The following is a 13,483-nucleotide window of genomic DNA, read 5'->3' on the forward strand; positions in this document are numbered from 1 at the left end:
AGAAATGAAAAAAGACCAGGGGCTTACTGACTACTCAGAAGTCCATGTCTAGCTATATACTTTATTCCAGAAGAGAGCCAGGGGAAAAAAAGCATCAGTCCTAGACAGATGAGAGCCAAACAATATCACAAAAAAAAATGAAATTCAGTTTTCACTGACAAACAGGAAATGACTGACTGGCCACTGGTATGGAGTCACCATATCTGGACTTTTAACATCATACTACCTGACTGAAGTATAAGGAATTTAAGAAAATAAAATAAAGTCTTTAAAATCATCTGGACCCCACCAAATGCAAGAAAAAACCCTTGATCGAGCTGATATGATTTTAGAGGTACTCAGAGAGCAATTTTCAAAGTATCTTTAAAAAGAGGAGAAAATCACAGACTTAGCACTAAAAAAAAAAGATGAAGAAGACATCAGCAATTACTCATTTTGTCTATATTCTAGGTAGACATGACACAACAGATGGAGTGTAGGGCATGGAGTCAGGAAGACTCATCTTCCTGAGTTCAAATCTGATCTCAGACACTTACTATCTGTGTGACCCTGGGCAAGTCATTTAGCCCTGTTTGTCTCAGTTTCCTCATCTGTAAAATGAGCTGGAAAGGAAATGGCAAACCACTCCAGTATCTTTGCCAAGAAAACCCGAAATGGGGTCACAAAGACACAACTGAAAATAACTGAATAACAACAAAGATAATGTATATATTCTAATCTTTATAAAAGCTTTATGAGAATGTTTCCATATGCATCCAGGAAAGAAAATATGATAAAGCAATAGGCAGGCTTTTCGCAGATATTTTTCCAAAGCAGATCATTTCTCTACAGTCATACTACTGAGCTGCAGATTTAAAGAATACAGGATACCACTATATCCATTGTTTGCTGACTACAAAGAGCATTTGACTTGGTAGAGCAGCATTAAGGGCTCTTTTTCAACAAGGTGTCTCTCATGCATATATTAAGGTTATAGAAGATTCCTTAGTAGCTAGATGGAACCACAGAAATTACTTTTCATTTAATGATTCTGATTGCATATAGTGAGGCACAAGACAGGGAACACTATACTTAACTATGTTATTGAGGAGAGACCCCAACCAAGGCCTAATAAAAGGGGATTCCCCATAGATGGGGATATTCTCCAGACAATCCTGTCTACAAGTGGTCCTACTATGTTCTGAAGTGCCTTCCTAAATGAAATCTGATGCCATTAAATAAAAAAGATAGGCAGGGGCAGCTAGATAGCACAGTGAATAGAGCACCAGCCCTGGAGTCAGGAGGACCTGAGTTCAAATATGACCTCAGACACTTGACACACTAGCCGTGTGACTTTCGGCAAGTCACTTAACCCCATTGCCCTCCAAAAAAAAAAAAAAGATTGGCTTAGTAATTTGTACAGGAAAATTCAAGGAGATTCTGCAGGATGGAAATTATGTATTAGCAGAAATGACAAAAGGGACAGTTTCAGAGAAATCTGGGAAGATTTATATGAACTTATGTGGGGAAAAATGAACAGAACCAGAACAAAAATTTATACAACATGAGCAAACAATTTGGAAAGACTTAAGAACTCTGTTCAATGCAAAGACCAATCATAGTTCCAGGGATGATAAAGTGTCCTACCTCTTCCTACCCCCCAATCTCTCTAAAAGTGATAGAATCAGAGTGCAGATTGAGAGATGTGGGTTTGAACATGGCTAATGTGAGAATTTATTTTTCTTGATTATGCTTACTTGTTACAAGAGTTTTGTTTTTCTTTTCTTTTTTCTCTTGGAGGTGTGTATGAGAGGGAGATAAAACTAATGCTTTTTAATTGAAAAATAAAATGTCACTTCCTTTTAAAAAAGAAAATGAGTATTGGTCAGATTATAATGGGTGGGTCAGCCTACCAAATTAGTTCATCTTTTTTTTTTAAAGCAATTGGGGTTCAGTAACTTGCTCAAGGTTACACGGCCAGTTATTTTTTTGTATGGGTGCCAAGTATCTGAGGCCAGAACCGATCTCAGGTCTCATGACACCGGAGCCGGCGCTCTTACTCAACTGCACCACCTGGCTGCCCTGGCAAATTAGTTCATCTTGAATAAGCACTGTTAAGACAGTGAAATGAACAGAGTTGAACAGGAGGGGGTAACAAGGTGGAATGCATTAGAAAAATCATGCAGCACTTTCAATGGTCTCCAGCAGCTCCCTGTAACAAAAGTCTATCTTTTCAATACCAGCATTCTTACATTCATTCATGCAATTCCCAAAGGCAACTTTCCAATGCTAATCTGCATTGGTGAAGGAAATTTCCTGATGGAAAGTTCCCTATATTAATAAGATAATAGGTCCTGTCCCATCCTAGATCATCCTTTTGGTGATGATATAGGGCTCCAAACTTAAGAATCAAAATCATAGGTGACCCAAAGGATAATGGTGAATGTAAGCAGCATCACAGTATTGCAGACTTGGAAGGGACCATAAAGCTCATCTAGTCTAAGCCTAGACTAAAAAAAGCACATGTTCTATCTCTGTAGGTACCTTCAAGCTTCTACTTGAAGAAACTTCGAATGATGAACTCACTACATCCCAAGGCAGCCCATTCTACTTTGAACAACTCTTACTGTCTAAAAAGTTTTTCTTATATTAAGAATAAAGTTTCCTTCCTGTAACTCTAATCCCACCCAGCCCCCATTCCCTCCCCTGTGCTCCTAGTTCTGACAGCTGTGTCCAAGGTGAACAAAACTAATCTTCCTAGCTTTTCAGATACCCAGGATCACTGTCATGCTGCTAAACATGACTTTCAGGGGAATAAGTGGGATAAATGTTGGAAGGGAAGAACAAATAAACTGACTCTGAAGCCAGGAAGATTCCTGGGTTGTTCAAATCACACTCCTGACATATACTGGCTGTGTGAGTCTGAGAAAATCACTTAATTTTTCAGTGCTCTGGAGACAGAGAGGCATCTGTAGACATAGGGTTCGCAAGTCTCTCTATATATCCTTCCGTCATTCCTAGTGTCTCTTTTGAGTCACATCTGGACATCTCGAACTCAGCACGTCCAGAATTGAGCTCATTATCAGTATTCCCCAAAGCTCCCTTCTCCTCAGTTTCCTCATTACTATGGAGGGTGCCACCATTCTCCCACTCACACAGGCCCACAGTGTCATCAACCCCTCACTTCATTTGTCACATATACCCAGTTCATTGCCAAATCTTGTAGCTTATGCTATCACAATACCTCTCATAGAAGTCCCATTCTTTCCACTCATATAGCTTCCATCTTAGATCATTGTCAGCATCTCTTAGATTATTAACCTTTTAATTGTTTTCCCTGTTTCCTCTCCCTACTCCAATCCATCCTTCACTCAATTCACAAAGTGGTTAAAAAACAACAACATAGGTCTATGTCATTCCCCCTCCCCCCTCAATAAACTTCAATGGCTCCCTATTGCTTTAGGATTAAATATAAAGTCTTGTTTTGGCATTCAAAGCTCTCTATAATCTGACTCCTTCCTGTTTCTTTCTTGTCTCCTTACACTTAGTCCTCTCCAGGACTAAGTCTCTTTTTTTGACCTAGAGCTAGGACTGGCTGTGCTCTGTGCCTGGAGTGCTTTGCCCCCTTCACCTCTCTGGCCTCTCTTAAGTTTTCTTGGCTTCCTGTAAGACTCACCTCAAATCTCACCTTCTGCAAGAAGCCTTTCTGGGCTTCCAAACTATTGAGGTACTTAACTGAGATTACCTTCCAGCTACTCTGTCTGTGTACAGACATATATGTATATACAGACATATACATATATCTTGTTATCTATGTGGTTATTATTGTCTCCCCCCATTAAAATGTGAGCTCCTAGAGTTGGAGTGTATTTGTCTTTTTTTGTATCCCCAGTCCTTCAAGAAACAGTGCCTGGCAAAAAGCAAAGTGCTTAACAGATGCTGTTGACTGACTGACTGACTGACTGACCCAAAGCACAAAGACGTTTCTGACCGACTTTAATAGAGAAGGTTTCCTTACAGCGGAGCTGAAATGAAACCCCTCGTCAAGGCCCTATTCCTATATGGATAACTAAGACAAAAGGTATGGTCGTGGACAGGGTGACAGACAGCTCCAAGCCTGCAGTGTAACCCACTGGTGTAGGAGGCGCACAGCATGTTGGGTAGATCGCCTGAGCAAGCTCTTTGAGGCCCCTGTGAGCATCTCGGGATAAGATGAGGGGGGGAGGGGGAGCTATGCATCCATGCAGGGTGTCCAAGATGATGAAATGTAAATGTAGGAGTCACGGGGACGGAGAATGACGAGCCTGCGCTAGAGACAGGTGCATAGAGAGCTTTGGGGAGGAGCTAAGAGGACAACGGGGCACATCGGGGTGCTGGCTGGGCCCCTTGCCGCAGTGCCAGAGAGGCTGGTCCATTCTAGGGAAAGATTCTCAGGCAGTCGCCTTGACAACGAGAGGTTCGGCTATTGGCCACGCCCCTGCCGGCACAAGGGAATGGGGCACTCGGCACCGCCCCCGCCACGCCCCCTCAGTCAGGCGGCCCCCCCCGGCTCCGCCCCATCCATTGTGACGTTCGGGGTCGGCCCCGCCCCCTGCCTATCAGGGTCCGCACCGTGCTTTTCAGCCGGTGGATCACTTGCTCCTGAGACCCAATTACGTCCCGAAGTTGTTGGAAGGCGAAGGGCACTGTATTCTCGTCCTCCAGGTAATTCTTCGAAGCCTCCGCCATCTTCCGCCCCTAGCTCCAGTTCGTTAGAAATGGCTGCCTCTCGAGTCCTCGTCTACTCTGGGCCAATGAAAGAGCTGAACCATCTAACGCCTAGTATCATAGCATCCGGGGCGGGTCCTCTGCCCCCGCAACAGCCCTTGGAGGACCCTCTGCTCCGAGAGAAGTCTCGCGAGAGGACTTTATTCCTGCCCGTGAATGCTACCAACACAGAGAGCCACGTGCTGTGACTGAGCCAGCAGGGGGCCGCTGTCCTCACCCGCCATGATAAGCCGTGTCATCCTGACCCGGTTTTCTTAAAGCCCATCATCTCCGCAGTTTCTAAATCATGTTCTTTTTTTGGTTGCCCTTAAGAAGTCTCACAACCCTATACAGTCCCAGTCTGTAATGATGGCAAGAGGCTGCGGGGAGGAGGGAACCTGGTCTTTTGGCTGCATTGTCGAAAAGCTGGGAGTGATGGTTGATATCTCCTTCCTGAACGGGATGAATGAAGCAGATAATTTAGGAAAGAGGCTAGAGGCTTCTGTGAACTAAGCTTTGAGAATCCTGGCCCAGTTTGTCTATATTGTTGCCACTAACACTAAGCTCTTAAAAATGTTTAGAATTATCAAAAGGAAAAAAAAATATTATCTTATTCTCAAGCAGAGCCACAAATAGCACAGGGTCACAAGGCTTTGTCCAAGGGCCCACATTATCTGGGAGCAGCAGTATTTGTCTTTCCTGCTTCTCAGTCTCATTTTCCTCAACCTTTACCACCTCTAGGTTCCACCCTGCCTTTCCCTCCAATCAATGGCATGAAGGGCTGAATTCTTTGAGGGACAAGCTTAGCCCTTTTCTAGCTCAAATGCAGAATTGTTCTTAAGACTGCCAATGTCCACCTCATCTCTCAACTGAATTTGCCCTAAGCATAATATTTTCTAGTTCTGCCCTCCCCAGTAAAGCTATGGTGCACCCCCACCTGCTCTAATATGAGATTTTTTTTTTTGACTGGTGAAGATAAAATCATAACAGAATCAGAGGAGGTACAGAAAAAAAACCCACCATTTTCATCAGAAGAAAAATGGGTTGTAGTGGACTGACATCAAAGAACAGACTAAAAATACCAGAACTTTTTAACCTGTAAAGGTTAAAAGTGAGAGGGAACATAATTAAAATCTAAAAAAATGAAACTCCATCTTGCCTATTTTAACTTTACATTTTCCTATTCATCATGTTTTGAAACTTAAGGATGAAAAAACAGTAAGTTTAGGATACATAAAACAAAGACTTTCTTTAGGCTGCAGATAATAAATTTGTCTGCTAAATATAATCTGAACTGACTAGCATTCAAGTCCCTTTACACAATCCTGCTGTACACTGCCTGTTAAGCCTTATCTCATACTCCTCCTCTATAAGCTCTACATTCTAGGTAACCGGCCTACTTTCTATTTCCTGTTGTCCCATCTTTTTCCTATTGCCTTGACTTTGCCTGTGCCTGGACTCATTGCTATTTCTGTCTAGTGTAGTCCCTTGTCTTAATGTCTATCTCAGGTACTGCTAACTCCACCACAAAGCCTTCCTGACAAAGAGGACTAACAGGTTGTCTCCCTGGGAAATAAATACACCTTGAGAATTCTGTTAGTAACAGGGTCCTGGGTCAAATAGACTGTTGTCTGATCCATTGTGGTAATACCTATAAGCCTATTAGTGCTTAAATATTTCCACTCTTTAATTGGTCTGAGTGTTTCATGTACAGACTTGCTTTTCCAGGGTGAAAGTGGTTATTTGTTCCTTCTCAAATGACTCCTTTCACTTTGCCTGGCTATTCTTTGTCCTTATGTTATTTTATCATTATTACACAATTATTTATACACATTTCCTTACACCCAGATTACACTGTAAGAACTTTTAGAGCAGTACTTTCATTCTGTCTTTGTTACTTCAGTTTTAGTACAGTGTACTTTGTACACAAGGCACTACATGTTTGTTTTGAGAACCTCATTATTCCATGAAATGGTATAGGCAAGAAAAACGGGGCCTCTGTTGGCAAAAGGATCTTGGGTCAAATACACAATTTATTGTTTGACTAAGTAAGTCAATACCTATTTCCCTATTAGCACTGAAATCAAAATAGGGTTAGAAATGACCCAGTCACCTATGACTCCTAAAGGTAACTGAAACTCCACTGTTCAAAAGGTATGACCTTGAAAAAAAATACAACTTGGGGTTTCAGTTGACAACAGGATCCTAGGTCAAACAAACAATTTGTTACCTGACCCAGCATATCAATACCTATTTGCCTATTGACACTTACTATCTCCTGTCTTGTATTGGTCTCTGTACTTTGTGAATATCTTTGCCACCCAAACAAAATCATGATCTCCTTGACTTATATAAACTGATGCTGAGTGAGGAGAGCAAAACCAGAAGAACTTTGTACACAATTAAAACACAACATATATGTGACGACTTTGATAGACTGGGCTCCTCTCAGCAATACAAGATTATAAGACAACTGACTCATGATGGAAAGAGATATCCACATCCAAAGAAAGAGCTACAGAGTCAATGCAGATTGAAGCAAAGTACTTGCTCTCTCTCCTGTTTTGTTTCATTGCTTCTTTCTTGTCATTCACTCCATTGGTTATAACTTTTCTTTACAACCTGACTAATGTTTAATGTGAAGGTATTTGTAGAACCTATATTGGATTGCATGCCGCCATTGGGGGGGGGGGGGAAGGGAGAAAATCTGGAACTCCAAGGGATTATGGAACTGAATGTTGTAAACTAAAAATAAATAAATAATTTTTTTAGAAAGGTCATGATCTCCTTTTGAAGGCAGGGACAGTGTTTTCTATTTTAACTTGTATCTCCTTCCTGCAGTGGCTAGGTACAAGACTGAGCAAATAGAAGGGGTTAAAAAAATGTCTATTGATTAATTTAGACAAATTCCTAGGAAGAAGCATGTAATCCTGCCCTGCTTGTGTAGTTCACTTCTCAATCCTGATCAAGAAGCATACAATATACAGTATGACCATGACCATGACCTACTATGTCTTTTTTTGTAAAGCCCTGCCCCTCCCCCCAGTGTGCCATACTGCCTCCACTGATATCTTATTCTTTCTGATGCTTCATTGTGAACTGGAGGAGACCCTGGGTTCCTGAGAGTTATGTCAGTAGAATCAAAGTTTTGGCAGGTTCTACCAAGCTGGGAAGGCCCTGAAGGTTGCTGTCCAAGGAACAATATAACCACCAAGTACAGAGAAGTCAGAAGACTGACCATACCAGGTGAAGAATTTTTTGGCCATCGTGATTTTCAAAATAGATAAAAAGAGAAAACTGCCTTCAGACTGTGTGGGGTTCCCCTTCTCCAATGACAGTGGGAGAATGGCAGAGGAATCAAAGGTATTAAAAATCACACAGTTCTTCAGGTAATCTAACAAACATTGATTTAATATGGCCAAAACAATTAAATGTGAGATCTTTATCTAAAATCAACAAACCGATTCTCTACTAGCAGAACCAGTCTGGTCCAAATGGACATTTTCAATACAAATGAAACAGGAAGAAATGAAGTTGCAGTCCAAAGGAAAGATTGATCATAAGTTCTCCTTGGAGACAACACAAATAAAGGAGTTGTTGGTATGTTCATTATGCACTCAAAATGATACAGAAAAGTATCATTTCACTTGGTCCTGACACTTGTCTTTCCTTCAAGCCAATATGATGAATTTAGCAAATAGACTACCAAGGAGAAATTATGGCCCATGTGTCACCATTTAGTTGTTGCACAGAATGAAATAAAATTCTACAAGTGATTTGACAAGATCCTCCAAACTAAATAGGATCATCATGCATCTAATTTTGAGATTCAAGGGTCCCAGAAGTCCATTTCCTCTACCCCTTATTTTACAGATGAGGAAAGTGAGGGCCAAGGAAGCTGAGTCACTTGCCTATGGTGATAGGGCATGGCAAGTAAGCAACAGAAATTGGATTTTTACCCCAGGTCTTCTGACTCCAGGGTCAGTTCTCTTTTCTTTGTACCACTCTGCTTTTCCTAAGTTAACACATAAATACCTTTATTATTGGTGACTTTAATGTGAAGGTAGGAATAGAAGCAAGATCAATGAAAAATTATATAAGAAAATATGACTTGAAATAAAAAATAACAAAGCCGAAAGCTTGTTTATTCAAAGCCTGTATTTGTGGTCGGCATCAGTGGCACACCATAATGTATAGACATGATACTTTCATTGAGAGGAATGTCAGAAGGTTCAGGTGATGGTGATTACTGAATTAGATGATGAAAAACAAATGTATGCATGCTAAGGAAATAATTACTGATGAACATAGGTGTCATTACAGAATCAGATTAGACTGAAGGGTCTGGACCTGGAAGACACACCCCAAGAGGCCATTTAGTCCCAAATCTCTCATTTTAGGGGTAGTTAAGTGACTTGGTCTCACACATGACAGAAGTATGAGCATTATAGCTAGGATTTGAACCCAGTTGCCCGGAATCCATAGCCAGGACTTTTCTGTACCTCACTGTATCTTCATGGTCTAAGCAAAGATAAAAAATCAATACCTTAGAAGAAAAGATAAAGATGAGAAGACACTATAGACAGTTACAATAGTATCACCTCAAACTGTTTAAGCAAGATGTTAACACAAATTGGAGGGAAAATAACAAAAATGACATTATCACCATTTCAGAGAGGTTTAGCTAATGTAAAATAGTACTATTGACCCTGTAAAAAATCAGAGTTGGCTCTTACTCATTAGAGAGATGTGGTAGGCAGAGACAGGTACTATGTTAAGAGTGCAAACTGGATTTGCAAAACATTGCAAGCATTATCAAAACAGCAAACAGCCACAGAGGGAAAAGACAAGTCTGCAAAGAGTTAAGCCAGGGGTAGGGAAGCTGTTCTAGGTCCTTGGGTGAGGCCTTTGAACTGAGTTCAAGTTTTACAGAACAAATCCTTTTATTAAGGGGATTTGTTCTGTGAAGCTTGGATTCTTGAGGACTGAGAGGGCCATGTGTTGTTGCCACCAGGCCACAGCTTCCCCACCCCTGAACCCATATGATTCTGGGAGGAAAACAAATAAGGATGAAATACCTCACCGTGGTTCCATACAGATCCATTCTAACCAGTGATGCTAATGGAAGCATCCCATTTAGCCTCTACCACTCAAATACCAAATGCACACATTCTAATTTTCTGGGCATTCACTTCTTGTTTGAGATTTTCCATAGTCCGAGATATTCATTCTCTTTGCTATTTTTTCCTTCATAGCTATTCCATTTTGGACCTCTTGTTTCAGCTCTTCCAAGTATCATTTTTGTCTCACCAGGACATTTCTCTCCAAGGTTTTACCTTGTTGAGGATTTGTTGTGGTGTCCCTATATATATTCCTAGGATTTTGCTCCCTGGGCGTCTCTCATACCAAGGTATTTTCCCCATGGTATACAGATTTTTCTTTGCTCACTTCATCAGCCTCGGTGTTCTAGTTGGAAAGTGGGTCAAACTCTGAAACTGAACGACATGAGCAGAACCAAACAAAAGTAGGCCCCCGCTCCTTCAAGAACTCCAGGGCTGCTAAGTTGCTGGGTTCTTCCAGGGGTGGGGTGGGGTCTCTTGCCACAGGGTTCGGGCACCCCCCCCCTGCATTAGGCTTTGCCTGAAATCTTTCCTCTGAGCTTGACTCCAGATTGGGCTCGTTCTAGGACTTCTCCTTTACCTTTACTTCTCCTTTCTCCTTCCTCTGGGTTTGGGCTGAAGGTCCCTGCACAGCCACAGTTTTGCCTGGGATAATCTTTGCCTAGGCACTTACTCCTGAAACTGGACCTTCCTGAAGCCCCTCAGGGTTGTTCTATGCTTTGTTTTTCTGGCTCTACTACTCTGGCATACCTATCAGCTACCAAAAGATTCCAGGAGGCTTCTGTGGATCCCTGGAACAGATAAAGGAGTCTACAGATGATTGTTTTTTTTTTTTTGACTGGTGCACTTCTAAATACTATTGATTTTTTTTTTTTGGGGGGGGGAGATCTGGGTTTCTTTCTGTCCTAGCACACCACTGAAATGGTGATGGTATTTAAGATGAAATTGGGAATAACTGCTGCTGGACCTGACCCTCTAGAGATTTACTACAGAAATCTGAGCTGAAGGCTACTTAATTTTAAAGATACTCAAGGATCAAAAATTCAAAATATCAAAAGATTAAAAAAATAGAAAAGCTCTTGGACAACAAGGGAGAGTAGCAGTGGGTCAATCAGAGTAATTTAAGCTTAGGATCAGGAAAGCCTGTGCTTAAATCCTGCCTCAGATATCATGTGACCTTGAGTTAGTCACTTACTTTTCCCCATCCCTGAAATATGAATAATCTGGAGCATTCATCTTACAGGATGATTATGAGGCTTAAATGAGATAATGGATTAAAGCATTCTTCAGACTTGAGAAGAGCAATGTAAATGTTAGTTATAATAAAAATGACTAAGAAGAAATTGCCAAGACTCCTGCCTCATTGCTTATTGGCATAAATTATTTACAAGAATGGTCTTAGGCAAAAAATCAAAATCAAAATCAAACACCCTTCACGAAAACACAAAAATGGAACTGGCAGGCTTTTTTAAAGATGATTCTCTACCACAAAAACCATTTTTCACAACCTGAAGATGTAGAGACTATAAGATAAGATCTCACTCTGGCTTTTGTTGATTCAGTTTTTTAAAAAAAGCTACCTTAAAAGCTCTCCTCAAACAAAATGTGTCTTCCACACGTTAAAATTATACAGTATTCTATGGCAAATGCAACCTCAGAGAGTACTTTGTTCCCTGATACATTGAGTACATATGTATTATCATCACCTAAGGTAAAAAATAGCCTGTGCTCACTTAGGGTGTTTGCCAATGTCACAGAAGACAGCAGCTATGCATAAGAAACACTATAGGGCCTCCTTACTAGGAAAATCATTTGAAAGAGTCAAAGCTTTTATTTGAAAGCTCTTAATATGTTAGTAGGTTTGCCTACCCATCCATGCTGAAAAAACCAATGTGGCTAAAATATGCACATTGGTCAAATTTGACAAGCAGTATTATGGACAGCCCATTAAGTTAGTCCACATGTTTATATTTGCATACATGACAAGTGCTGTGTAAATGGATCCCAGGATGGATGCAGAAAAGAAGACAAATTTGGACCATATTTAAGTGGTCCACCAGCATTTTATAATGATCTCAAGCTACTTTGTTGTCATGAAATAAACCATCTTAAAAAAATCCCAACAAAATTATCTTTTTAAACAATAATATTCTGCCAGTGAGTGCTACCATATGGCTATAGATCATGTAACACCATGATCTCAGAAGAATCAAAATGATAGGCATGGCTGGTTTATGGCTGCAGTATATTACCAATGATGACTTGCACACAGTTACTATAAAAGGCATTACACATCACCAAGGATGTGTATGACCAAAATAAGAGATTGGATCTGTCATATATAGAAAGAGATTCCAGGTACAAATCCATTATCTGAAATATATATTTTTAAAAATTGTCATTTATTTTTAAAGGTTCCATTATCTAAAATATCAAAACAACCTTGAAAAAATCTTTAGTGCGTTAGATAGATCCTTTATAGAGTATCTCAAGGCATATATAAGAATTTCATAGGGCAAAGAAAAATAGAAGGGTTGTAATATGCACTTATGAAGGGAATATCCCACACCAATGAAAATCCCAAATCCATCACAGTACCATATTGTACCCTCTGGGCAATCATTTCAACTCAACTGACTTTCTGCTTTCTATCTACTTACCTGGGTCAAAAACTTAGACAGCACTGTTCCCCGGAAGCCTGTGTGACCGGGGGGGAGTGATGGGCAAGGAAGAAACCTATTCCCGTATCCCCTGCACTCCAGTGTGGTCATACAATATATATCTAGTCTGATGGGAGGTAAGAGAGTATCTCATAGACACTCAACTTCATGCATCATAACACATATCTTTATCAACCAATCACAGATCTAGGGAACATAACATCACAAAGCAAGGCTGTGATGTAATAATGATAGTACCCAAGGCGGGCTGTGCTGTATAGTACCTGTAGAGTATTGTATAACCTTTAGAGGCAGTTGTAGTCTAAGAAGAAAGAGTACCAGATTTGTAGTCAGATCTGAGTTTGCATCTTGGCTCTGCTATTTACAAATGGTACAAACCCAGACAAACTAACTTTGCAAGATGCACCTATTTCCTCATTTATAAAATGGGGATAAAAATATCTGTAATGCCTGTTTCAAGAGCTGTTATAATCATATATGTCAACAAAGATTTATTAAAGTGTCTACTATGTGTCAAGCACTATATTCCCAAGACTATGTAAAGTACTTTACAAACATGCTAGTTATAATAGCTGTATTCTCCCTAGTTACTGATCCGATTTCTATACATGTTCTTGAGATGAAAGGAAATCAATTCATAAATGTCTAAGGGACCTGATTTACTAATGTTTCCATTCCACTAGCCTCCTACCAAAAAAAAAATATATATATATATGTTATATAGTGACCTTCTCCTATCTTCTTTATATAATGTTTACTATGAATATCCTTTACACAGTTGTAGCTCTGTACAGAGCCCAATCATACTATGCACTTTATTTTTAGAACAAGACTTTCCTCAATATTGGCCCATTGGGAATGAGTCCAAATTCTCTGAATAAAGGAGCTGGAATGACATTGATTTACTGGTGCTAAATATAGTTTTGATCTGCAGATAGGTTTCAAATGATTAATGAG

The 13,483-nt window shown here is 40.3% G+C and overlaps 1 protein-coding gene across 1 annotated transcript in view; it reads right to left on the minus strand.

Moving 5' to 3' along the window:
* The window catches only part of SPATA24 (spermatogenesis associated 24), a 96,726-nt gene that overhangs the window by 8,911 nt on the left and 74,332 nt on the right, over positions 1-13,483 (minus strand). The window contains exon 2 of the mRNA XM_069104346.1: positions 4,591-4,766. Within this exon, the coding sequence (XP_068960447.1) occupies positions 4,591-4,707 (117 nt within the window). The 5' untranslated portion in view covers positions 4,708-4,766. The remainder of the gene's footprint in view (positions 1-4,590; positions 4,767-13,483) is intronic.

Source organism: Petaurus breviceps, unplaced genomic scaffold (genome assembly GCF_028583685.1).
Source record: "Petaurus breviceps papuanus isolate PSGF00001 unplaced genomic scaffold, PetGlider_PUasm1.0 685, whole genome shotgun sequence".
In the NCBI taxonomy this organism is placed as follows: Eukaryota; Metazoa; Chordata; class Mammalia; order Diprotodontia; family Petauridae; genus Petaurus; species Petaurus breviceps.